The sequence below is a fragment of the Sus scrofa genome, chromosome 7 (genome assembly GCF_054392235.1).
Source record: "Sus scrofa isolate SSC_HxYL_T2T_F1_AM1 chromosome 7, Sscrofa_HxYL_maternal_Yorkshire_Landrace_v2.0, whole genome shotgun sequence".
NCBI classification, from domain to species: Eukaryota; Metazoa; Chordata; class Mammalia; order Artiodactyla; family Suidae; genus Sus; species Sus scrofa.
In genome coordinates, this window is record NC_139389.1 from 135,642,640 (window position 1) to 135,666,470 (window position 23,831).

General features: G+C 67.9%; 1 protein-coding gene and 1 long non-coding RNA gene across 6 annotated transcripts; one reads left to right on the plus strand and one right to left on the minus strand.

Annotated features, from left to right (window-relative positions):
- The first annotated feature begins 50 nt into the window (after nt 1-50).
- On the plus strand, nt 51-23,510 carry ASPG (asparaginase). Of its 5 annotated transcripts, none has more exons than XM_021081574.2 (16): nt 1,367-1,555; nt 6,801-6,909; nt 7,461-7,572; nt 9,270-9,395; nt 10,592-10,675; nt 11,537-11,663; nt 14,049-14,161; nt 16,229-16,411; nt 16,492-16,605; nt 16,978-17,094; nt 17,961-18,056; nt 18,327-18,490; nt 20,541-20,627; nt 22,253-22,352; nt 22,711-22,791; nt 23,311-23,510. In XM_021081574.2, the coding sequence occupies exons 1-16, from the start codon at nt 1,474-1,476 to the stop codon at nt 23,329-23,331; spliced, it is 1,716 nt and encodes a 571-aa protein (XP_020937233.2). In that variant the 5' UTR covers nt 1,367-1,473; the 3' UTR covers nt 23,332-23,510. The 5 variants fall into 5 exon arrangements, 3 of the variants coding, with proteins under 3 accessions (XP_084826417.1, XP_020937233.2, XP_084826416.1); XM_084970290.1 differs by having other exon boundaries at nt 1,382-1,555; nt 17,047-17,094; XM_084970291.1 differs by lacking the exons at nt 1,367-1,555; nt 14,049-14,161 and adding an exon at nt 51-274.
- On the minus strand, nt 98-3,271 carry LOC110258354 (uncharacterized). The gene is made up of 3 exons (XR_002341098.2): nt 3,069-3,271; nt 2,573-2,700; nt 98-234 (listed from the first exon to the last, which is right to left on the minus strand). It is a non-coding gene; the product is annotated as an uncharacterized LOC110258354 (long non-coding RNA).
- Nucleotides 23,511-23,831: the final 321 nt, after the last annotated feature.

The window sequence follows — 23,831 nt, forward strand, 5'->3', positions numbered from 1 at the left end:
ATTTTTTTAAATATGTATTTGTAAACAATAAAGTTGTGTTTGTTTTTCAGGAAAAAAAAGGATAAAGTTGGAGTTATTGCTGTGGCCCAATGGAATCAGCGGTGATTTGGGAGCGCTGGGATGTAGGTTCTATCCCCAACCCGGCACCGTGGGTTAAGGATCCAGTGTTGCAGAAGACGACGACGAAGAAGATGAAGATGAGATGGAGACTTGCTGTCACCTGTTGAGACGACTCTATGGAGAAGACGCAAGATTTGTCTTTTGTCCTTGACAGGTTAACTTCCAAATTACCTATTCCCCTCTTTTGTTTTTTCTTAGGGTAGGAGTCCCCTCCCGATTCTGCATTTTAAAAGGATGGCCTAGATAAGAGCTCTGGAGAAGGCCGGGTAGCTCATTTACATCTCAAAGTCACCGGAGGAGAAGAGCAAATTGCTCCTAGGAGGTCTTTGTTCCTTTCAGACCAGAATTTACTATACTCTTGTCTGGCCCTAAAAATTGGAATTCTTTTTTTTTTTTTTTTTTTGCCATTTCTTGGGGGGCCGCTCCCACGGCATACGGAGGTTCCCAGGCTAGGGGTCCAATCGGAGCTGTGGCCGCTGGCCTACACCACAGCCTACAGCAAGGAGGGATCCCAGCCGCGTCTGCAACCTACACCACAGCTCACGGCGACGCCGGATCCTCAACCCACTGAGCAAGGCCAGGGATCCTGTCCGCAACCTCAGGGTTCCTAGTCGGGTTCGTTAACCACTGCGCCACTATGGACACTCCTTAAACTGGAATTTTATCTCTTCACTCCCTTGGAATCAAAATCAAGCAAAAAAAGGGCCGTTTGTGGGAAGGACGTAGTTTCCTACGAAAGGACTGGTCCCCAGGTAGTCAGAGTCCCGGGCTTAGTGCGCAGGCGCCCAGGGAGGGCTCCCCGGACTCCGAAGCCGCTCGTTCCTCCTGGTACCTGCATCCTCCGCTTCCCTCCCTAGCCCGCCCCCGGCTCTAGCCCTGGAGGGGGTGCCCTCCCGCGGGACGAGGGAGTGGGTGGGCCGGGATCTGGGTCTGGCCCCGCCGTCGGAAGGAGCGGACCCGGAGGGCACTGGTTAACACTGCCGGTTTGCTGGAGCGCCAGGGCGTGTGGGCACCGCCTGGGGCGGGAGGGCGACCCCCGCTCCGCCTTGGCGGTCCTCTGGCGCTACCGTCTGGAGGTACGTGGCTTTCGCGCCCCAAGTCACAGCTACTCGACACCCCAGGCCACCGCACAGCGTCAGGAACCGGATCGCCGGGGGCTGCCCTTGGCCTGCCCCCAGTCCCCTGCGCCCCGCCCCGCCCTCGGACACCCAGGCCGGCCGGTCCGCGCCCCCGGCGGCCCCGCCCTGCCCGGCAGGCTCCGCCCCGCGCCGGCCGCCCGCGGCTCGCCCAGCCGCGTCGCCGCTTCCCCTCGGTGCCCTGGCCTCCCTCTCCTCGGTGCCCTCGGTCGCCGGCATGGCGCGCGCGGCGGGGCGCGAGCGGCGGCTCCTGGCCATCTACACCGGCGGCACCCTCGGCATGCGCAGCGAGCGCGGCGGTGAGTCGCCGACGGCGCCCGGGGCCCTGGGGAGTGGGATGGGGTAGTCCTCGCGCCGTCCGGCCTTTCCGAGGCCGCCGGGCCCCTCGGTGCCCGGCACCTGCAGCGACCACGGAGGAGGGCACGGGCCTCACCTGGACCCAGAGGCTTTGGGTCAGCCGTCGGCCTGCCAGGGTCGCAGCCGCTGCCGGCGCGGTGGCCGCTCCCTTCCCGGCCGAGCACCAGCGGCCGTGGCACGTGGGGCACGTGGGGCCGCAGAGCCTCTGCCTGACCCCTTCCCGGGGCAGAGGCCGGCGGGCGGGTGTTAGGGGGCCACGGGGCGGCTGGAACGCAGCCCCTCTCCCCTCCCCGCTGTTTTCGGGCCCTGCTCCCGGCCCGGCGGGCTCCCGACACATTTGGGAAGTGTTCGCGCCCACGGTGTCCGGGCGGTTGTGGGTCTCTGCCCCTGTGGCGCTGGCCGGATTCCGGTGCTCGAGGGCGTGACCGCTGGGCGTGGGGGTGAGGGCGCGGGGGCAGGGACCCTGCAGGGGGAGCGGGGCTGGGCCCCCCAGTATTGCACATTTGGGGACAGCGGACAGAGCTCGTACCCTCCCCCCGGGGTTCTCCGGGTTCTGGCGTGGGTGGGCGCCCCTCCGGTAGGATGAGCCGGATCGCTCCTCAGCCTCATTCTGGAACCTTTCTCCAGTCCTGCTGTCGGGGAATTAACCATCCCCCAGGAGCTGGGCTTCCCGAGGGCTCCTCTCCGCCCCCGACCCCCCCCCCAGGCTCCCCACCCCTTTGCCTCCCCAGGTGCCCGACCCTGTGCTGTCCTCACCCCCCCACACACAGCCCCCCCCCCAACCTGGCCCCGGACTGTCCAACTCAGCCCCCTCCAGAGCTGCCCCCCCAGCCCACCCCCCACCTCAACCTCCTGAGGCTCTGCCCCTGCCCCCTGCCTCCGCCCCCAGTGCTGCCCTGCGTTCTCATTGCCCTTGACCTGGGGCCACTTCTCCCCATCCCTCCCTGCTGGCCACTCACACTCCACTTGCGCTTTCATGGCTCCAGCGCTGCTTCCTGGTCCGCTGTCACTGTTGATGCCAGTTCTCAGACGTCCGTGGAGGCCCACTCCGTGCTGGGCCCCGGTCTCAGACCACACAGGCCCTGTCCTGGAGGGACGCAGGCCTGTGGGTGGTGGCTTACACTCCCCTGCACCCTTTCCCCAGCTGCCCCTCCCTGTGCTGCTGCAGCCCCACCCACGCCAGGCTGGGGCGGAGGTGGGGGCTGCTCCTGAGTGGGTGGTGATGTCTGCATGCTCCAAGTCTGTCACACCCCTGTTGCTGCCCCCCCAGCCTTGGCACTTGGCCAGCAGCGATTCCTGTGATTCTGTTGGGCCAACACAGAGCTCTTGGGGTCCCTGCTGCAGGAACGAGGTGGACTCTGACCCCGATCCCACCTGCCCTGGGGCGTTCCTGCACCCCCCCCCCCCACACACACACACGAAGCCATTTCCCTCCCTGAGGCCTCGTGGACTCACCGGTGCTGCATTTTCCAAAGAGGCTGCAAGCGCCACTCCCACTTAGACTCTAGGAAGATGGGCTGTGGGGGAAGCAGTTTCGAGAGAGGAAGTGGCTTCCAGGATCAGGGCAGCACCCCAGGCCCAGGATGGGTGGGGACGGGCAGAGGAACCAGTCTAGGGCTCGCCAGGGGCTTCGCTCTGCCGGGCTCTCCTCCCAGCCCAGCAGGGTGGGGACACTGGACACTCCGGTGTCAATGATTAACTGGCCTAGCGCTGCTGATGTGGGCTCCAGCCAACTGGGGGCGGTGAGGGGGCGGTCAGGGGAGTGGGACGGCCACAGCAAAGCTGTTGGGATTGTCGCCGTTGGAAGCAGTTCTGCGCCTGCTGGTAAACAGTGGCCGCAGGGCACCTGGCACCACTGATCTGAGCTCTGCCAAAGGTCAGGGTGGCGAGCGGAGGGCAGAGGCCTTGGCAGCAGGGGACGCCCCTTGGCCCATCCCCTGAGTCCAGGGAAGGTGTCACTGGTCAAGGGACATCACCAATCCAAAGTCAACTGCTAACCCCAAGCCCAAGCCTCGCTGCTGAGGAACCCTGAGGCCCTGCCTGTCAGATGGTGGTCCCCTTGCCACCCTGCTTGAGTGTCCCTCGTGGGCCTGGTTCCTGGCGGGCATAGCAGGGTGAGTGGAGCTGAAGGGGCCAGGATGGCCCAGGAGGCCACAGGAGGTCCTGGCAGCCAAGTCTCATGGAGTGGGGGGGATGTGGCGTCCTTGGCTTGTGCCCCGACCGACCGCCTTCCTGAGCCACGTGCTTGCAGGGTCACCGTTTTATAGCCCAAGCTCCAGGCCGCTGGCTGTGGCCGTCCGGGGGCGGGGGGTGGGTGGGGGGCGCACTGGGCCCTTACACGTGAGCGTGACTGGCAGGAGCCCCTGCCAGTGGACCAGCTCCCTGCCTGTAGGGCCCTAAGCTGGAGGCGGGTGTTAAGAAAGAAAATACAATTTACAAAATGCAAGTTAGATGTGAAGGCAGTTGTTTATTTAGAATGATGAAGAAAATCACAACAAATCTCCAGTCCTTAGAGGCCCAGGGCATCACAAAAGCCCAACCAGTTTTTTTTTTTTTTTTTTTCCTCACCATTTCTTGGGCGGCTCCTGCCGGCATATGGAGGTTCCCAGGCTAGGTAGGGGTCGAATCGGTGCTGTAGCTGCCGGCCTACACCAGAGTCACAGCAACGTGGGATCCGAGCCACGTCTGCAACCTACACCACAGCTCATGGCAATGCCCAATCCTTAACCCACTGAGCAAGGCCTGGGATCGAACCCCAAACCGGTTCCTAGGTGGATTCATCAACCACTGAGCCATGACGGGAACTCCAAAAGCCAGGTCAGCTTTTGTTCCTTGACTTCCTGACACCCACACTTCCGGCTGCCTCGTCCCCCCCTCCCCGCCCCCCGCCCCTGCTCTCTTCGGGTCATGATGCGTTGGCAGGATTTTGTGCAGAGAGAAGAGAACAGAGGAGAGTTTGGCCTTCTCTTGAGCCGGTTTTGCCCATCCGCCCACACACTCTGGGGACACCGGGGCCTGGATTCCGCGGGGCCGCTGCCCCTTCCCGCCGCCCTGAGGAAGCCAGTGCCCCAGTCCAGTGGTAGTAACCTCACCGTGGATGGAGGTGGCCGTGCCCACCAGTGGACCCCCGACTTCCAGATGCACCAGTGCCCTGGGGGCGAGGAGCCGGAGCGGAGGGTGGCCGTGCGCTTCCTGTGGCTGCCCTGACGGGTGACCCTTCCAGGGGCCGGAGAGGATCGGTCCTCGCCGCTGCCTTGGCTGGAGGCCTGTTCGGTGCCTCTGCCTCATCCTTACACGGCCTTTTCCTCTGGGGGGCGCGTGTCTTGCTGCCTCCCTCTACAGGCCACCCGCCAAGCCCATCTCATCTCAGGGCCTTCAGCTCATCCCCTGAGGTCGCAGGCATCAGGAGGGGACACGTGGTGGGCAAACTGGCGCTGGTGCCAGGCAGCCTTGAGCCCCCTCCCTTGAGGCCCAGGCCCTGGGAGGCAGGGCTGGCGAGTCCAGACCTTTGTGGAGACAGTGGGGTGTCCGGGTCACACGTCAAGCATCTCAGGAGGGCGGCCCGGCTGCCAGTCATGCACCCTGGCCCCGCTGTCGAGCGCTGTCGCTCCTGCAGCAAGGTGTACGGGACCCCTCAGATGGCCCTCAGGTCGCCTCCTCTGGCTGGGGAGACGGCGCCACGTCCAGGGGGCCATCGCCGCTGTGCTCCCTGGGGGTTGCGGGGAGCGGGGCCCGGGCAGGCGAGGAGCCCTGCCAGCCGAGGCTGCCGGTCTGGCCGGTGGGTGCTCGGTGGTGCTGAAGGCGCTGCTGCAGATCCCAGAGCGCCTGCCGATTTGTTTGGCCCAGGAGTTGGTTCGGGGGCGGAGGGCGGGCAAGCAGACCCCTGCCCCGAGCTGCGGGCGGGCAGGGGGGCCGCTGGGGCCGCTGGGGCTGGGGGCTGGGGCCGGCCCGAAGGCACAGAGCCAGGGGCGGCTTGACATTCCGGGAGAGATCCTGGCCGCAGCCTCCGAGGAGACAGACTGGAGAATTCTGCCGGGCCGCGTCAGAGCGTCAGGCTCCTCGGGAGGACCCCTGCCACGCGGCCCCTCCTCCAGCCCCTCCGCTGAGGGCGGCCCCCACCCCCTGCCCGCTTCTCCCCTCTGGCCGGGAGATGACTGTTGGAAGCAGCCGTGTCTGGGGTACTTGTTACACACTTGGCAAAGGGAGTGTAACCTCACCGTGGATGGAGGTGGCCGTGCCCACCAGTGGACCCCCGACTTCCAGATGCACCAGTGCCCTGGGGGCGAGGAGCCGGAGCGGAGGGTGGGAGCAGGAGCGCCACCCAGGGGCGGCCTTTCAGCCTAGGCTGCTCCTCGAGGGAGGGGACCCCATGCTCCCCACTGTGCTGGGGTGTCCAGCATCGCCAGGCGCGCGGGGGACGCCCAGCAGAGCCTCACTGGGAGCTGAACGTGTCCGGAGAAGCCAGGTCACGGGGCTTGTGGGGAGCAGGTGGGCCAGAGTCAGACCTGCTGCAGTGATCCTTTGAGGACCCTCCGCCGAGGAGTCGTTTGGTTCTAGGAGACGCACTGTGACCTTGGGGGTTCTGAGACCACGCACTGTTTGTGCTTGTGGTGCCTCCTGAGAGGTGTGTTTCTGGGACACACACGCGGCAGGCAGAGGACCAGGCTGGACCCGGAAGGGTCACACACACTCTAGGGAGGGAGCAAAGGCAACCGGGGGGCAGGCGGGAAAGACACCCGGACCTGGACATCAAGGAGGGCTTCCTGGAGGTGGTGCCCTGAGCTGGGGTGAAGCACCTGCTAGGTGAGAGGCAGGAGGAGCAGAGGGCTGCCAGGCAGAGCCAGCGTGGGTGTTCTGGTGGCCGGCTCGTGAAAGGGCTGAGGCCCCCTGAGCTTTGATGAGGGGAAGGGTGGGCCCGCCCGGAGATGGGGGTGTTCGCTGAGGAGCCCTGCGGCTGTCTGGGTGAGGGCCGCGGTCGGCACGGGCTTCAGCGGTTGACACGGGCTATCTGGTCCTGACGCCGGACAGGTGCCTGTCGTCGCCGAGGCCCATCGGCCCGGCCTCAGCCTCTCCGAGGACCAGAGCTCACCCGGCCCCCGGCCCTGCTCCCGCCCCTGCCCAGGGCTTGGCCCCAGTGGTGGGGGTGGCGCTGGCGGCCTCTAATTCCCCCCCCAACTCTGCCTGCAGTGCTGGTTCCCGGGAAGGGCCTGGCCGCCGTCCTCAGGACTCTGCCCATGTTCCACGACGAGGAGCACGCCCGGGCCCGCGGCCTCCCCGAGGACACCCTGGTGCTGCCGTGAGTCTGGGCTCCTCTGGGTCCCCGGCGGGGGCGACAGCTGGCTGTCGTGGGACAGGTCCGTGGAGCAGGCAGTGCCTCTCAGTGCATCCATGGTGACCCATTTGCAGGAGGCCTTCCCGGGTCCTCGCACTTTGTCGGCTTTAGAGCTGACCAACCACCCCCTGTCATGTGAGCCCTTGCGGAGCTGCGGCCTCAGCCCTGGCCTCGCGGGGCCTCATGCCATCAGGAGAGGCCAGAGCTGGCCCCTGGGTCGCCCAATGTGAAGGTTCTCGGCCCAGGCTGCCCGGTGCTCTTTGCTGCGGGCAGGCCGAGCGGGGACGTCCCCCTAGTCCCTGTCGCTCCTCTCCAAGGGCCGTCCTGGCCTCCCGGCTCCTGGGAGCTGCTTGTGGGAGTGGGACCTGCTCTGGAGCAGCCCACCCTGACCTACGCTTGTTCCATCCTGGCGACTCCGCTGGAAGCGGGGCTGGGCCCTGGACTCGGTGGGCCCAGAGCTTGTGGGTGTGCAGGGCCCGGCTGGGCCGAGTGGGAGCCCGCGTCTGCCTCCGCAGGCCCGCCGGCCCCGACCAGAGGGTCGTCTACACGGTGCTGGAGTGCCAGCCCCTCTTCGACTCCAGTGACATGACCATCTCTGAGTGGGTTGACATCGCCCAGACCATCGAGGTACCCGCGGGGCGGAGGGCGTGGTGGCGCTGGGGTGCTGGCCAGGGCTAGGGGTGGGGTGGTGGGGAGAGTGGGCGGGTCACACCTCAGCTCCTGGGCCCCCAAGTCCCTCTCACCTGTGCCAGTGGAGGGTGGGCACGGAGGGCCATGCCCGCTTTCCCGGCAAGGGGACGGCCCGGCTGGCGGTCTTGATTTGGTCCGTGAGTTAGTCTGTCCCATTAGTGTCCCAGGCAGAGGCGTGCGATGCTTTCCTGCAGACGGACAGGCCACGGCCTGGCCCACCCCATACGCACCCTAGTGTCACCGTCTTAGTAGATTTAGGGCCATCAAAGGCTGCAGGAGCCGCTGGGGTCTTGTGGTTTGGAGCAGGTGTGGGCGCCTCACCTGCAGCTGGAGCAGCCCCTCCCCCAGCTTTCCTCTCCCACTGCCCCAGCCCGTCGCCAGCCCCACGCCTGCGCAGGCCTGGTCCTGGTGCCAGAGGTGCCTCGATGGCTTCCTGGGTGGGCGCCCTCCCACCACCCCCGGCCCCAAATCACCTTCCTCCCTTAAGAAACCCTGCTCCCCAGAGGCTCCCCCTTCCTGGCAGGGGGCTGCTGGCCCTGGCGACACGCTGTCTCCGTCTGCCTCGGGGAGAAGCGCTTACCGGGCCTCCTTCGCTCTCACTGAGCACCTGGGACGGCGCGTGGCCCTAGCCTGGCCCTCATGTCTCTGGAGGCCAGCAGGCATGTCTGCAGCCGTGATCTGGGGCCATCTCCCTGGTCTGTGGCCAGCAGCGTTCTACTGCTTTTCTGAGCACCCTGGGCCGCTGACCTGGCTGCAGGGTCAGCCGCGTGCAGGTTCACAGATTCACAAAGGCCCATGCGGCCTGGGCAGCCCGGCCTGCAGCCACGCCACACATGACCAGCAGAGGGCGCCCCAGCCCGCCGCGGCTGAGCTCCCCTGCAGCTCTGCGCCCAGCCTGGCCTGGTCTTCCAATGGGCGGTGAGAGGTGGTCCTCTGAGGCCCCCTCCCAGCCACAGCTCGGGCCAGCTGCCCACTGAGGCCCAGCCTTGGCTGCCGCCTAGGATGTGGCGGCCATAGAATGTCCCTGCGGAGCTGGCCAGCGTGCCTGGGAGGCCCCTTCCCCAGGTTTGGCTGTCCGCATCCTGCCCGCCCCCAAGGTCACAGCCAGCTCCTGGCACTGTCCACACCTGCCCCTCCTGCTGGACCGAGAAGCTGGGGCGCTTGCTCACCCCACGGCCCCTGCTGCCATGGGGACAGTGGTCACTAAGCAAGGGACCCTCCGGGAGCAGTGAGCTGGGTTCCGGCCCGTCCTCCCACTGACCAGTGTACTCGGGAGCCTAGACCGGGCATCTGGGGGGAGACCGTCCCAGCCTCGGGATGAGAACGTCCAGAGACCCTGCCCCGAGTGCTGCATGGAGAAGGGGGGTCATGGGGAGACCCTCAGTGCCGCGGGATCACACTGGGGGTCAGGGGACGAGGCCGTCTGGCGGCGGGGAGGGCTCAGAGGCCGGGACTCCAGGCAGGGGCTCCGTCCCCAGAGGGCCTTCCGGGCCAGCAGTGACCAGGGCCCCCCGGCGCCTCCCGGAGTCCCTCCAGCTGCATGTGGGCCTTTCCCTGCCTCCTCCTGGTGGCAGAGGGGACCAGCGTGTGTGCCAGGAGGAGGCAGGCCTACCTGAGCCCTCCCTGCCCCGCAGAGACACTACGAGCAGTACCACGGCTTCGTGGTTATCCACGGCACCGACACCATGGCCTTCGCCGCCTCCACGCTCTCCTTCGTGCTGGAGAACCTCCAGAAGCCGGTCATCCTCACCGGCGCCCAGGTAGCATGCCCAGGCCGCCCGCAGGGCACCAGTCTCCGTGGGTCCGTGCCTTCCTGAGGCCAGGGGCCATTTCGGCCATGCAGCTCCCTGGGGGCCTGCTTGCCAGCACCTGGGGGTGGCTCATAGCCTGCTTTCTGCCTTGTCCAGCTGCCCTGAGGCTGATGCCACTGATGCCAGGCCCCCTGATCCCTGATCCCTGGCGACTGGGCTCATGCCACCCCTCCTCTGTCACCTTGACCTGGCACAGCCTCCAAAGCCAACATGTAGAATATTCTAGAAAACAGCTGGATTTGAGGGGAGGTGGGGGAGGGGTGGGGCCTGCACCGGAGGCCCCCTACAGAGGCAGTGAAGGTGCAGCTGCCCAAGGGCAGACCCCTCGCCCTGGTGAGCTGTCCCCAGGGCAGGGCCAGGGAGCCTGTTGCCAGGCCTGTCAGGTGCCTCCCCGGCTGCCCGCCCTGTGCCGTCCCTGTTCCCCCTGCGGGTGTCACAGTGGGACGGCCCCACTCAGGGTGGGCCCAGCACCTCACCACACAGCCTCACGGCCCAGCACCTCGGGCTGGGAGCTGGGGCGGAGGGGGCTCTGGCGGACCCTGGCTCTTCCCAGACCCTCCAGGCCCCAAGCAGGCCTCCTGGGGGACACGGGGCAGGCTTGCTGGCGTCGCGGGCCCAGCGGGGATAGTGCTCGTGCTCTAATTCTGCGCCAGCCCTGACCAACCACCCTGATCCCTTTAGAATCTCAGAGGCCCAGGCCTGCTTGCCTTGGGCACCCAGGACCCTGCACACATCCCCAGCAGGCCAGCCCTGTGTCACCGTCCTGGGCGGGGCGGCGGGGCGCTGCACTGGGCCTCGCCCCCGCCCCCCCCAGGAGACACAGGAGATCTGTGACCCAGGGCGTCCCCCTTCGGCTGCCCTTGCCCGCCCAGGACCTGGGTGGAGCAGTGAGGGAGCAGGGGCCGGGAGTGGGGCAGGAGGCCTACCGAGCCCTCCTCCCCAGGTGGGGACAGGCCGGCCTCCTGCACGGGGGGCCCGGGGCCAGGGCGGGCGGGCTGGCCTGGTCCATGGGGGCGGCTCCTGAGCCGTGGTCGCTCAGATGCCCGACTCCAGGCCGCCCGCCCACCAGAGCCTGTGCTGCCCGCTCTCCTGGGCCCCGGGCTCCGCGGCCTCAGCCCCTCTCCCCCGCGCGGCCCCTCCCGCAGGTGCCCATCCACGCCCTGTGGAACGACGGCCGGGAGAACCTGCTGGGCGCCCTGCTGCTGGCCGGCCAGTACGTGATTCCCGAGGTACCGGCCTTCTCCTGGGGGTGGCCTGGCGGGGTCCGGGGTTCCGCTCTGGGTGGGGGCTCCTGGCCGCTCCCGGGAATCTGGGCGAAGGGCCTGAGGGTGTGGCCCTCAGAAGGGCCGTGCTGGAGAGGGATGGGCAGCGTGGGACGCTCCGTCGTCCACCTGGACCCCGAGAGGCACTGTCGCCCCGGAGAAACAGCCAACGCACCTCCCAGAGGCGGCTGCTGCCCGCTCTGCGTTTCCTTCCGGGTCATGTATGCATACATGTGACGATATACATTCTTTCTTTTTTTTTTTTTGCTTTTTGTCTTTTTTGGGCCGCACCCGCAGCATATGGAGGTTCCCAGCCTAGGGCTCTCATCGGAGCTCCAGCTGCCGGCCTACACCACAGCCACAGCAACGCCAGATCCGAGCCACGGCTGCGACCGACACCATAGCTCATGGCGACGCTGGATCCTTAACCCACTGAGTGAGGCCAGGCCAGGGATCGAACCCACAATCTCATGCTTCCTAGTCGGAGTCATTTCCGCTGTGCCACGATGGGAGCTCCCAGTACCCATGTCCTTAACTCGTGTGCATGTGCTTGTTTGTACGTTTCCGTAAAGACACAGGCTTTGGGGCTTGTTCGGGTTGAGCTCTTTCTCTCCAGTCTCCCTGACCAGTGGCGCCGCAGGGTCCCCCTCACGCCTTCCCAGGGAAAGGGGCTTCTCTGGAGTGCAGCTCAGGTCCCCTGTCACTGCCGCATCTCCCTGGCCCTGCCCTGGGGACAGCTCTTGAGTGGCTCGGGCCAGGCTTGGGGGGCGAGGGCGCTCGAGGGGCTGGGGCTCCGCGGGCTGAGCCGCCCTCGCCTCCCTCCCGCAGGTCTGCCTCTTCTTCCAGAATCAGCTGTTCCGGGGCAACCGAGTGACCAAGGTGGATGCCCACCGGTTCTCGGCCTTCTGCTCCCCGAACCTGCCACCTCTGGCCACCGTGGGTGCCGATGTCACAAGTAAGTGAGCAGGGCCAGTGGTGAGGGCGCCTCTCTTGGGTCCGCATGCAGGGTGCTGTTGCGGGACCTGCCGGGCTAGGGGCTCCGTTGGGTGGGAGGGCACAGCTCTGGGTGCCGCCTGGGCTTTGGGGGGAGGGGGCTGCCAGGGCTGCCGAGGTGGGAGGCCCAGCTCAGAGTAGGGGGTGGTCCTGCAGCCAGGGCTACACGGGGGGACCAGGCTATCATGTGGCCCCGGGCCCAGGAGTCAGTGCTTCGTGGTTCCTGGGGTGCAGCCTCGCCCCTGGACTTTCAGGTGTGTTTCTGTCCCCTGGGTCTGGTGGGCAGCCCAGCTCCTTCTAGGCTGACCAGCGCCTCCAGTAGATGGTGTGTGCCGAGACCCCGTGGGGAGACCCCGCGCTTGCTCAGGTGCTCTGCTCCAGGCCTGGCTGCAGCAACTGCTGCTGGTCTGGAGCTAGGGCCTCGTCCAGCCCGGGCCCTCGTGGTTGGGGAGAGTCCCTTTCAGGCCCCGTGGCCTACCTTTCAGAATTTATCAGTGCCTCTAAGCTGTGGGGGCCAGGCTTGCTGAGGGCCAGAGTCAGGAAGGCTTCCTGGAGGAGGTGGCATGTGTGGTGATTGGCCTCCTTGCTGTGGTGGGCAGTGGTGCTCAGCCCCTCCAGCCCTGGTGCCATCTGGCTGTGGAGGGAGCAATGGGCTTCTGGGGACACAGCAGGTGTGTGGGGGGGTCCCTCTGCACCCCTGGCCTCTGCCTGTGCCTCGCCAAGCCCAGGCAGGCCCTGAGACGTGATGTGGGCTGGTCTGGCGGGTGGGTGGTCAGGGCTGAGGCTGGCCCTGGGGGAGAGGCCCCGCTGGGACTCCCAGGACCATCTCCCCTAGCTGGGGTCCCCTGTGTGGTGAGTGCGAGCCTGTGGCCCCACCCACCCCAGCCCTGCTGTCAGGCCCCAGGCCCGTTCCGGCTTCTAGACTCAGCCCAGGGTGTGCCCGGCGGGCCCTTGGGGAGGGGGTGGTGGTCGCTGATGGCAGGGTGCACCCCCACCCTCGTAAGCCAGCGGGCTGTTGGGCGCCCTCTCCCTGTTTTGGTGGCATTTTTACTTCCCTCTGTGAGGCCAGGACAGACTGGGGAGGGGTGCTGAGCCTTGGGGGTCGGGGGGACACGGCGGTGCTGGGCCCCAGCCCTGCTGGCCCTGCCCTCCTGGAGGCCTCCAGGAGACCCTCCTGCTCCCTGTGCAGAAGCCCTGGCCCTGAGGAGGGGGCGTCAGGCCACCAGGCTCGGGCCAGCCCCACCCCCGTAGCTGCAGGGACACGAGGAGTCCGGGGCTCTGTGCTCGCTGGTGTGGGCTCTGCCGAGTGGCCTGAGGCCGCTCACTTCTCGCTGGCAGCGCTGTCAGGACCAAGCGGGGAGCTCCCGGCCTCCGAGTGCCTCGCGCCCCTTCCCCGCTCTCAGCCCCTCTGCACATGGTCCCCTGGCGGCCGGCAGGCCCAGGCAGAGGGGTCCCGTGGGCTCTGAGGGGGATGGGCTGGCCGCACAGGGGGCTCGGGCCCTCTTTGTCTCTGTAAACCCCCCTCTGCAGCCATAACTCCTGGCTGGTGGCAGCGCTCCCACTGTCGCCGGCTTATCTGCTCGCCCAGCTGGGGCGCACAGCCCTAAATTAAAGGACGCCTGTCGCTGACTGATGCTGCGGCCGCCTCCGCTCAAGGCCCGACCCCCACTGTCCCCACATCTCCCGCCCCTCCAGCTCCCTGGGAGGGCGACAGGCGTCCAGCGTGCCCCTCGGGTTAAACAGCAGGAGGCAGGTGGGGGGCCCGTTCCCTCCTAGCTCTGCGCCTGACTGGGCAGCCCTGGGCAGTGCCCTCCCCTCCCTGGGCCTCAGCTCCCCTCTCTTCCCGGCTGCCATGTGCAAGGGGCTGAAACGGGAGCCTGTGCTCAGGGCCAGGCTCCGTCGGTGGAGCAGGAGGGCTGCTGGGCCTCTGGTGGCTCGGTCCCCCCAGAGCAGTGGCCTTGAGACCGTGGAGAGCCTGCCCCTCTGGGGAGCTCTTTGGGCAGGGGGCACTGACCCCGAGTACCCGCCCTGTCCACTCTCCACGGGGCCTGGGAGCCACGGGTGCCCGTCCTGGGCGTGGGGCCTGGGCCGGGGTGAGTGGGATGGGATGGAAGCCCTGTTTCCCGAGGGGGAGCATCCAGGTCATCCACTGACTGGCCGGCCAGCCGTGGGCCCCAGGAGGGCGGGCCGGCGCCGCTCGCGGCTCTGCAGGGCTGCTGTGCCTCCTCGCCTTGGCGGTGCTGGGCCTCTGCCCGGCTCCCCCTCCCGCCCCGAGCCCTCGGGTGGGGGAGCTGGGCTGGGGTGGTGGCTGGCAGGTGGCCCACACTCGGCCCCTCTGTCCTTCCAGTCAACCACGAGCTGGTGCGGAGGGTCCGAGGGCGGGGCCGGCTGGTGGTGCACAGCTGCATGGAGCGCGACGTGGGCCTGCTGCGCCTCTACCCCGGGATCCCCGCGGCCCTGGTAGGACCCCCGGCCCCCGGTGCCTGCCCGCCCCACCCCCAGGGCCCACCTGGCCCAGGGTCTGCGCACAACTGGGCCCCTCGGCCCTCAGGTCTGCGAGGCGGAGCCTTTTGTGCGCTGAGCCTGCACCTGTCACGGGACCTGCACCCCCTCCCCCGCCTCCCCGGCCGGGGCTTCAGGGCTGCTCTCGCCTTTGGGACATGGGCGCGTCCCCGCGGACGTCTGCGGACGCCGGTTCCTGAGGCTGATGAAGTCTGGCCCCGGGACTCTGCTCCCTCTTTGGCGGCTCTGGTGGCCCTTGCCTTCCATCCTCGGCCACCAGTCGTCACCTGCCTCCATCCCGCCCTGTGACTTGGGCTCAGACACTGGACGGCCCATTGGGTAGAGGGACTCGGGTGAAAGGGTCCCTGGGCATCCCTGGGGCAGAGTGTGGAGTGTTGGCACCAGGCAGTGGTGGTGGGGTCACAGCCCCTCTTCCTGTCTGACAGATGTGGCCTCGCAGCCGTGCCCGACACCCAGGGTGGCCCGGGCCCCAGTCACAGTCTGCCAGAGCCTGGCGCCAGGCTGCCCTTTGCCTCTGGGCCACAGTCTGTGAACTGGTGCCCCTTCCCTCACAGGGTGCTGGGGACAGACTGGGTCTGTTCTCTACCCGTCCCCTGAGCTGGGGGCCAGCACAGGACAGGACACGTGTGAGGTGTGGCTGTGTCCTGTCGGGGGCTGGGGAGGGGGAGATGGGGCTTGACTGTTCAAGCAAACAGGGATCGGCCCAGAGGTGGTCCCAACACCTCCCCAGAGACAGACAAAGGGCCTGTCCCACCGTCACTTGTCCTCTGGGCTCCGTGGCTCTCACGGGCTCAGGGTGACAGGATGGACAAGACCCTCAGGCTGGGAGGTGGGTCCTGGCACACTGAGGGCGGCTGTGTGGCCTCCGGGTCACAGTGGCCTCATGAGGGCGGCTCACTGGCCAGGCCGCAATGGACCGGAAGGGGGTCACTGGAGGCGCACCCCAGTGACAGCCGGGCTCTGGGGTGAGGCTCGTCCCAGGAGCCAGTGGCCAGGGCTGCGGGTGGAGCCACGCACAGGCTCAGGTCTCATAGTGGCCAGAGGCCACGACACAAGCCTACCTTGCTAAGTGGGGCTGAGCTGCCCAGGATCTTTCTGGAAGATCTGTGAAGTCTTTCCGGAACATGCTATAGCTGGGGAAGTGCAGAGCCATGGATGGCCTGGCTTGGGCAGGTGACCAGGACCCGGGGCCTGGTGGGCCAGCAGTCACTGGTCTCCGGGGACTCCTGGGCTGTCAGGGAGGGTCCGCTGGTGGCCAGCATTATCCAGCAGCGGGTCCTAGGGGCCAGTCTCCCTGTGCCCAGTACCTGCCAGTAACATCTGCTTTCCCCTTTGACCTCGGCCTGGAGGATCAGAGGGAGCTGAACTAGGCATTTCCAGGGAGGGAGTCTTGCTGGCGGGGACCCAGCCGGAGGGGTGGATGTGCCTGCCTGCGCGGAAGCACTGTCCCTGGGCCCGCGGCCTGGCCTCTGGGCTCCCACCCGAGTGGCAGGTTCAGGGAGAGCGATGCCCTGGGCCATGCCCACAGTGCCAACACAGGGCACGGCTGAGGGGGGAATAGGTGTCCCCACAGGGTGGCCTCTGAGGGAACCGTCCTTGTTCAGGGTGGACGCAAGGCCACGTCCCCTGTCTTCTGAGTGGAGCCCTACAGCCTTGTGGGATAAGGGGGCCGGGCTTTCCCAGACGCCTGCCTGTGTGTTTTGCTGCAGGGCCCTTCCTCCAAGTACCGGCTGCAGGCAGGCGTCACCTGCTGGGGGTCAGGCGGGCAGAGCTGGGGCCGGAGGGCGGGGTGGGGGCTGGGGGGGGCTTCCACTCGCTGAGACCCATTCTCGCCTCGCCGGCTCCCTATGACCTCTGGCCCTTTGCACGCCGTCCACAGCCTCAACACCTGAAAGGGGACAGGGTGTCCTCATGGGGAGGTGCCCCAGGGTGGGGTGGGGTGGGGACCAGCCCACTGGGCCCGTCGCTGGAGCAGGACGCACAGGCCCGCACGTCACCCCGCAGGTCCGGGCCTTCCTGCAGCCGCCGCTGAAGGGCGTGGTCCTGGAGACCTTCGGCTCCGGGAACGGGCCCACCAAGGCCGGCCTGCTGCAGGAGCTGCGGGCGGCGGCAGAGCGAGGCCTCGTCATCGTCAACTGCACCCACTGCCTTCAGGGGGCCGTCACCTCGACCTACGGCGCTGGCATGGTGGGCTGGGGTCGCCAGGGCCTGGGAGGGCGGGCGGGGCGAGCTGCACGGTGACACCGCCCACGCCCCTGTCCCCGCAGGCCATGGCGGGCGCTGGCACCGTCTCCGGCTCCGACATGACCTCGGAGGCGGCCCTGGCCAAGCTGTCCTATGTGCTGGGGCTGCCGGGACTGAGCCTGGACGGCAGGAAGGAGGTGCGTCGTGCCTTGCAGGCGGGGGTGGGGTGGGGGGGAGACCCGCCAGGCACATGGGCCTGGGCTTGGAAAGCGGCAGGGGTGGGGCCCCCTGCCCTCTGCCGACCCCAAGCCCAGGCCCCGCCTGCCCCCCCTGTCTTCTTGGGGAGCCGCGGGTCTGTCGGGGGCTGAGGCCTCCCAAGCTGCTCCCGGGGCCTGCCCCCTCGTCTTCGCAGGCTGGCCTCAGGCGCAGCTGTCCCCAGTCCCGCGGGCTGGGCAGAGGCCCTGGGGCCGGGAGACCCTGGGTGGGAGGGCTGGAGGGGAGGGCTGGCCTGGTGTGGGGGCCTCAGGCCCAAGGCGCCTGGCCTGGGCCCACGTGTGCTCCTCCCCCAGCTGCTGGCCAGGGACCTTCGGGGCGAGATGACGCCTCCAGCGGTGGACCTCCTCTGGCCGTCTCTGCAGGGCAGCAAGCTGGGCCGCGGGGTCGCCCAGCTCCTCAGTCTGAGCCAGGTACTGTCTGCTGGGGGGCCGGGCCAGGTGCCGGCACTGCCACTGTCATTCTGGTGCAGGAGCAGGAAGCCAGCGGGCGCGGCCTGGTTCTGGGCGCAGGTGCAGGGTTTGGAGGAATGCGTGGACTGCTGTGTGGTGACAGAAGGCGCTGCGTCCTGTTGCCGCCCCAGGTCACACCACGCGCCTGCGTTTCCCCTCTGCAGAGCGAGGGTGAGACGGGCTTGCCCTGGGGAGCCACGGGGAGCTAACCTTGCCGGGGGCAGGCAGGGCCAGATGTGTGGCCTGTGCTTAGGGCGGAGGAGGCCTCAGGCCTTAGTGACTGGCGGGACGGACGGTCGTCAGGCCCCGGGCGTGGCACTTGGTGCGGGGCTGTCTGCAGGAGCCTCCGATGGGACCCCACGTTCCAGCGTGGGTGACTCATGCGGTTTCCGGTGCTGGGGGCAGGGACCCTACAGGGACTTGCAGATGTGGGGCAGACTTGCCTTTCCTTGGGGTGGGGGGTGGCGTTGCCGTTTTGCCCGTATCTTTGATGGCAGGGGAGGCCTGGGTCACACAGCTGGTGAGCACGAGCCCGGGAGTGGCCTCCTGTCCCCCCTGGACTGTGTGCCCAGGAGAGGGGTCCTAGCTGGGCTTCGGACGTGGCCCTCGGTGCTTTTCCAATGTTGTGACTTAAGGAGGTTCCGTCTTGGGACCCAATGCCAGTGCTGCGTGGGGCCAGCTGGGTTCCCACGGTCCCGGGGCCCCGCCTGCTCCATCCGCTCCTTCCCCCACGTAAGCTGATGCTGCCCCTTGCCCCGTCCACTCCTGGGGCTGTTGAGGCCCCAGGGAAAGGCCTGGGTCCTAAGGTGCCACTCCTGCCCACGCAGGAGGCTGATGCCGTGCGGGAAGTCCTGGCGCCCAGTCTGGCCTGTGCTGCGGCCCATGCCGGCGACCTGGAGGCCCTGCGGGCACTTGAGGAGCTGGTGAGCCCCCTGCCCACCCTTGGGGACCAGCACAGCCACACCCGGCCCAGGGAGGGGGCGCTGGCTAGCTGCCGGCAGGACGGCCTTGCTGGGGCCCCCTCACCCCTGCACCCTGATCTGCCAGGACTTGAGGCCACTGCCGGGGCCTCCGTGCAGCTAAGGAGGGGCACATGGCCCCTCGGTGCTCCCCACCTCTCCCTGTCCCTCCCCTGTGGCCTTCCTGGCCTGCCCGGCGCTCTCTTGGTGGTGAAAGCCCCCGTGTCGCCCCAGGGCAGTGACCTGAGCCTGGAGGACTTTGGCGGTCAAACCCCGCTGCACGCAGCCGCCCGGGGGGGCCACGTGGGGACGGTCACCATGCTGCTGCAGAGAGGCCTGGACGCGAACGCTCGGGACAAGGACGGCCTCAGCCCGCTGCTGCTGGCTGTAAGGGGCAGGTACTCGGGGCAGGGGGCCGGGCCCTGCGGCTGATGCGCGGGCAGGGGGCCGCCTCCGAGAGGGCTTTTGCTTTTCTGTGGCCACGCAGCTTCCCCAGCCGAGCCGGATGGGACCAAGGGCTCCTGCTTCTTGGAGCCTTGCCCACCCCCAACCTAGGCCCTGGGTCCGAGCGGTGACCACGCCCCCGTGTGAACAGGGCCCAGGCTGGAGGACCGACTCTGGGCAGGGTGGTCAGGGAGGGCTCCCCGGAGGAGACCTCCAAGCTGAAAGCTGAGCCTGGCACGGAATTCCTAGCAAAAGGAACCACACAGACAAAGCATGAGGAGCTGCCTCGCATGTGTCCCCAGGTTGCCTCCTGAGGGACTGGGGTGGGGCAGGTAGAAGCAGGTCACCCAGTGCCAGGTGGTGGGCTGGGTGGCACATGTCCTGGGGGGGTGGGCAGGCGCAACATGCCTGGTGCTGGGGGGCAAGCTGGCTTCATCCATGAAATGCTGGCTTTTTAAGGCAAGACCTCACCCTGGGACATTCTGGGGACCCCTCCTGGGGGGGACTGCAGGGCTGAGCTCTGGCCGAGGCCCTGGGCCCTAGGCAGTTGGCGTGGGGACCTGGCACCCAGGCTCCTTCCCAGGAGCGCCGGGCTGAGAGGGGGGGCACCTGGGGGCTCACCCCGCGTGCACCCTGGTGTGTGCTCTGTGTCCGGGCTGGCTCTGTAGGGGGGATGGGAAGGACCCCTCCCTTCCCCCACCCCACCCCCAGCTCTGACCCCTTCCCTGGGCGGGGCCTGGCTGGCAGCCTGCCTGAGACTGGAGGAGCAGGCCTTGCAGACCACCGTGTCCTCTGCTGGGGTGGCACCTCCTTGCCCTCCCCTGGCCCCTGGCGTCCCCAGGGTCAGGCCTCATCTGCTCTGAGGGACAAACACAGGGACTGGGTGGACCCCCGGCCCCATGTTCTAGGGACCAGCCTGGAACAAGCTGGGGAAGCCTGGGGAGGGGGGGGGGTGCGTGTCCAGAGCCGCCCCGCACACGCGCATACGCGTGAACACCGTGTGTCGGGGGCGGGCTCACGGCTTTACGTCTGTCCTTTGCCTTCTCGCTCTTTCCAAAGGCAGAGCTGATCTGGGGGGTCTCAGCCTGCAGGGCCCTGGGTTGTTTCTGGGGGTGCTCGTGGAAAGAGGCTGAGTGTCTGAGCCCAGGTTGCTGGCCTGGGGTCACCCGCTGGGCGGGGATGCCTCACCCTCGGGGCAGCGGGTTGAGGGGTAGCCCCTCCTTCCCAGCTCCCATGAGCATCACGGGGGGCGGGGGGCAGGCGCGCCCGGGGCCAAGCTCTGGCTGGGGACTCGGGTGTGGGCGGGTAGACGGTGAGATGGCCCCACCTGCTCTCACCCCCTCAGCCCCACTGTCAACACCTCCCCCACCTCCCAAACCGGTCTTCCCACTCACCCCCTCCACCCCAGGCCTGCTGTGCCCTGGAGTGGCACCAGAGGGCCGGCCCCGCCTTGGAGGGCTCTCAGGAGCGAGACCTGGGGCTCCCTGAGAGTGGTGACCACGCCGCGGGGCAGCCCGGGGCCTCTGTGCTCTGGGTCCCTGGGCCTGGCCTGAGCCCCGTCCCGCCAGCCCTGGACACTCACCCCACCGGCAGCCCCAGGCTTGGCTCAGGCCAGGTCCCTCTGGATACCTGCGGACAGGGGGCGTCCCGGACCAGCCTGTCCCCCACGTTTCCCATCAGCTTCTCACCCCCAAGGGCAGGTCTGGGCCCATGGACTGGGTTTGGGCTTTGCAGACCCAGCCCTGGACAGAGCTCTGGGGGGCGAGTGGGGAGCAGGGGGCCAGCCAGGTGGGTGTGGCCACTCCCCAGGTGGGCTGTCCCGGTACCCACAGCAGAGCGTCGGGCCCTCCGTGCACAGCCAGGAACGGTGCACCCCCGCCGGGCGCAGGGGCGGCCCTGGGCTGGGGAGGGTGGGTTCCTGGTCCATGCACAGGACATGCGTCCCTGCGGCGGTCTGGCAGGGGCTGCCCCGGCAGACGGTGCCCACGCTCTTTCTCTCGGCAGACATCAGGGTGTCATCGGGCTGCTGCGGGCGGCTGGGGGCTGCCTGTCCCCCCGGGAGCTGGAGGACTCGGGGACCGAGCTGTGCAGGTGAGGGTCGCAGGCATGTGGGTGCTTCCTGCGGCGTGGGGCTGGGGCTCTGGGAGGGGTGCGGAGGAGAGAGCCCACCTCCCCTCGGCCTGCCCTAGCTGGGGCGCTGAGGGCGGGGGTCATTCCTGGCACAGAAGACAGTTCAGCAAAGGAGTGTGCGTGTGCGCGTGCATGCGTGGGGGTGCTTGAGGAGGGCCATGAAGGGTCGGTGGGGGAGGAGCCTGGGTGTGGGCTGGGGGCGGCCTGGGCCACCCTGGGGAGGTTGGGGCAGGAGGGGGTGGGGTGAGGTCCCGCACGGAGCTCCCAGTGGCGCAGCCTGGTCCTTATTGTGGGGAGAACTGACCACAGGCCCAGCAGCTGCCCTGCCTGGTGCCCCGTGGCCAGCTGTGACCTGACCTCCAGTGACTAACCAGCAAGGCAGCCTGGGGAGACTGAGGTCCGGGGAGGGCTCCCTGTGTCCGCAGTGGCTGGGCAGAGGGCAGGCCCAGGCTGCTGGGCTCGCTGGGCCCCCGTCCTGTGCCACCAGCTCCTCTTGTGTGCGGCCTGGGGTGCAGACTGCGTCTGAGGACAGCCGAGGTTGTGGGGGAGCTGGAAGCCAGAACCCGAGGCGTGCAGGGGTGACAAGGGTGGTTTCTCAGGCTGACCGGCCAGTGGGAGGAGGGGGTGGCTGCCTGCTCCCCAGGAAGAGGACCTGAAGCTCAGCGTCTCCCCCACCCCAGTTCCAGCAAGGCCTCACCCGTCCGGGAGGCCCCCATCCCCGATGGGGAGCGGGGAGCGGATGGTGGGCCCCCATCCCACTGGCCTCCAGCCTCAGCCTCTCCCCCGGCGGAGTTCCAGCAGGTGTGGCGGGGGGCCTGGCCTGCCCCCTCCTCAGCGATGAGGCTAAGAGCTCTGGATGTGATGGGTGGGGGCCTGCCAGCAGGGAGGGGCCTACCCAGACCCTGTTCTTGGCTCTGAAGGGCCTCCTGGGGTGACTTGGTTCAGGGCTGCACTCTAGGTGGGCCTTGATGGCTCCATTGACAGATGGGGAAACTGAGACGGGGAGGGGAAGTCGTCCAGTCTGAGCTGCTTGGCTGATTTGGGGGGGCCCTCGGGCAGCCCCTCCGAGAGGCGAGTGTGTGGGAGCTGGGGCAGGGCTGGGGGCCGGTGGTGCAGCGGGAGTCACACTGGAAACGACCTAGCACTGCGGGGGGGCCTCTGTGGCCCCCCTTCACAGCAGGCAGGCCCAGGCCCCCTCCTAGCACCGCCCCGGCCCCGGCCCCCCCCAACCACTGGGCTGCCTCTGCGGACCCCGCCCAGAGAGCGCCCTTGTGAAACATGAAACTGGCAAGTGGCGCCCGGCAGGCGGTGTGTGTGCGCACGTGCACGCGTGTGCGCGTGTGCCTGTGGGAGCACGTGCGTTCTCAGGCATGTGTGTCTGCGTGTGCCCCCTTGACCCGAGTCCAGTCCCCCCGCTAGGTGACACTAGAATCCAGGCCACCTTGCGGCCCCCGCGGACTCTGCACTCCCGTCCTCCAGGGCTCGGCCGAAGCCGGGCCAGCCGTCTGGGGCCAGCTTTGCTGGTGGGCTGATGGACAGGTGCCCCGCAGTCCCTGACGGCGCCCCCTCCCCCACTCCTCCCCCAGGCTGGCATCCAGGGGGGACCGTGAAGGCCTGCGGGCATGGTGGCAGGCAGGAGCTGACCTGCAGCAGCCAGGCTATGATGGGCGCAGCGCCCTGTGCATCGTGAGTCCCCCGGTAACCCTGCTGCCCTCTCCAAGGCCACCTCCTCCAGGAAGGCCTCCCTGACAGCTCCCCTGGCTCCCCCTTCCCAAACTCCTAAGTCTTGCCTAACTCTTGCTCTCTCCTGATGGACAGGGTAGTTGTGGGGGTCGGGGGCAGTCCCTTTTCCTGTCCCAGGTCCCGCCCAGGGCCCAGAGCTGTGGGGACAGACGGAATGGAGGGACACAGGGCCCCTTGTGTATGGATGGGAGGAGCTGGGCGGGGGGACAGCCTGGTGGGTTGCGGGGAGGGGGGCCGGTTAAGGGCCAGGCTGGCGGTCAGAGTCCCTGAGGCAGCCCCTCCCACGTGCCCCCTCCCACAGGCAGAGGCTGCTGGGAACCTGGAAGTGGTGAGCTTGCTGCAGAGCCTCCAGGCTGGGGGTGATGGCCAGGCCCTGGGCTCAGTAAGTCCGAGCGCCACTGTGACTGAACCCTGGTTTGGGGAACGTGTCATGGGGACAGAGCTGGAGGAGGCAGAGAGAGTCAAAGTCAGTGGGGCCCCTGGAGCCCCTCCTTGTGGGCGGGGCACACACTGCAGGGACCTGAATGCTGCAGGGAGGGCTTCCCGGAGGGAGGGCCAACCTCAGACTGTCCTGTCAGGCTGCCCCTAGTGCACCCTGCCACAGCGCTGAGGCCCCAGCCAGGGTCAAGAAGCTCCCCAAGCCTGGAGGGGGCCCTGCCCACCCCGCCCCGCCCTGCCCTGTCCCACCAGGGCAGCTCCCCTGTACCCCGACCCCGGGAGGGCGCGGGGGGGGGCAGGGAGGGGGACGGCGTGCCCACTGGGTTGGGTGCTCCCGCGGTTTGCTCGGGGTCCTTGAGTCCCGCCCCTGTGAAAGGCTGGGCCTCGCTGACAGGTGCCCGGGCTTGTTTGTCTGCCCTGCCCCCATACTGTACCTGGGCCTCTAGAGACCTCCCCTTTTCAGGAAGTGCTGCCTGCTGTCTAACCTGAAGCTGTCCTGCTGCACTGGAAGCCATTCCTTCCTGTCGCGACCTGCTGGAGGGGTGGCAGTCGCCCCACCCCCATGGCTCCGACAGCTGGAGCTGCTTCCCATTCTGTTTCCAAGAAGCAGCCTGCCGGTCTTGGCTGGGGAGCGCGGCAATAAAGTCTCGGGAGCACTCCCTCCCTAGTTCCCTAAAGTTCTCTCTGGGCCCCAGGACCGTGGGCATGTGTGGGGTGTCAGGCCCCAGGCGCTGGGTCAGAGGGCGGTGTCTTCAGCACCCTGGGGGTGGGAGACGCTGGCCAGCCCTCCCTGAGGCAGCGTGAGTAAGTGTGAGCGGCTGGGCGGGGTGGGCACGCTGTCCCCCTCCCCCTCCGCCTGGCTTCCGGCCTCCCTGCCTCCCTGCCTGCCCAGGCTCCTCCCTCCGCCAGACCACCTCTGCTGCGGATGCTCCCAGGCAGCCCCCCACCCACACCTGTTCCCGCTCAACTCCTCACAGAGACCCC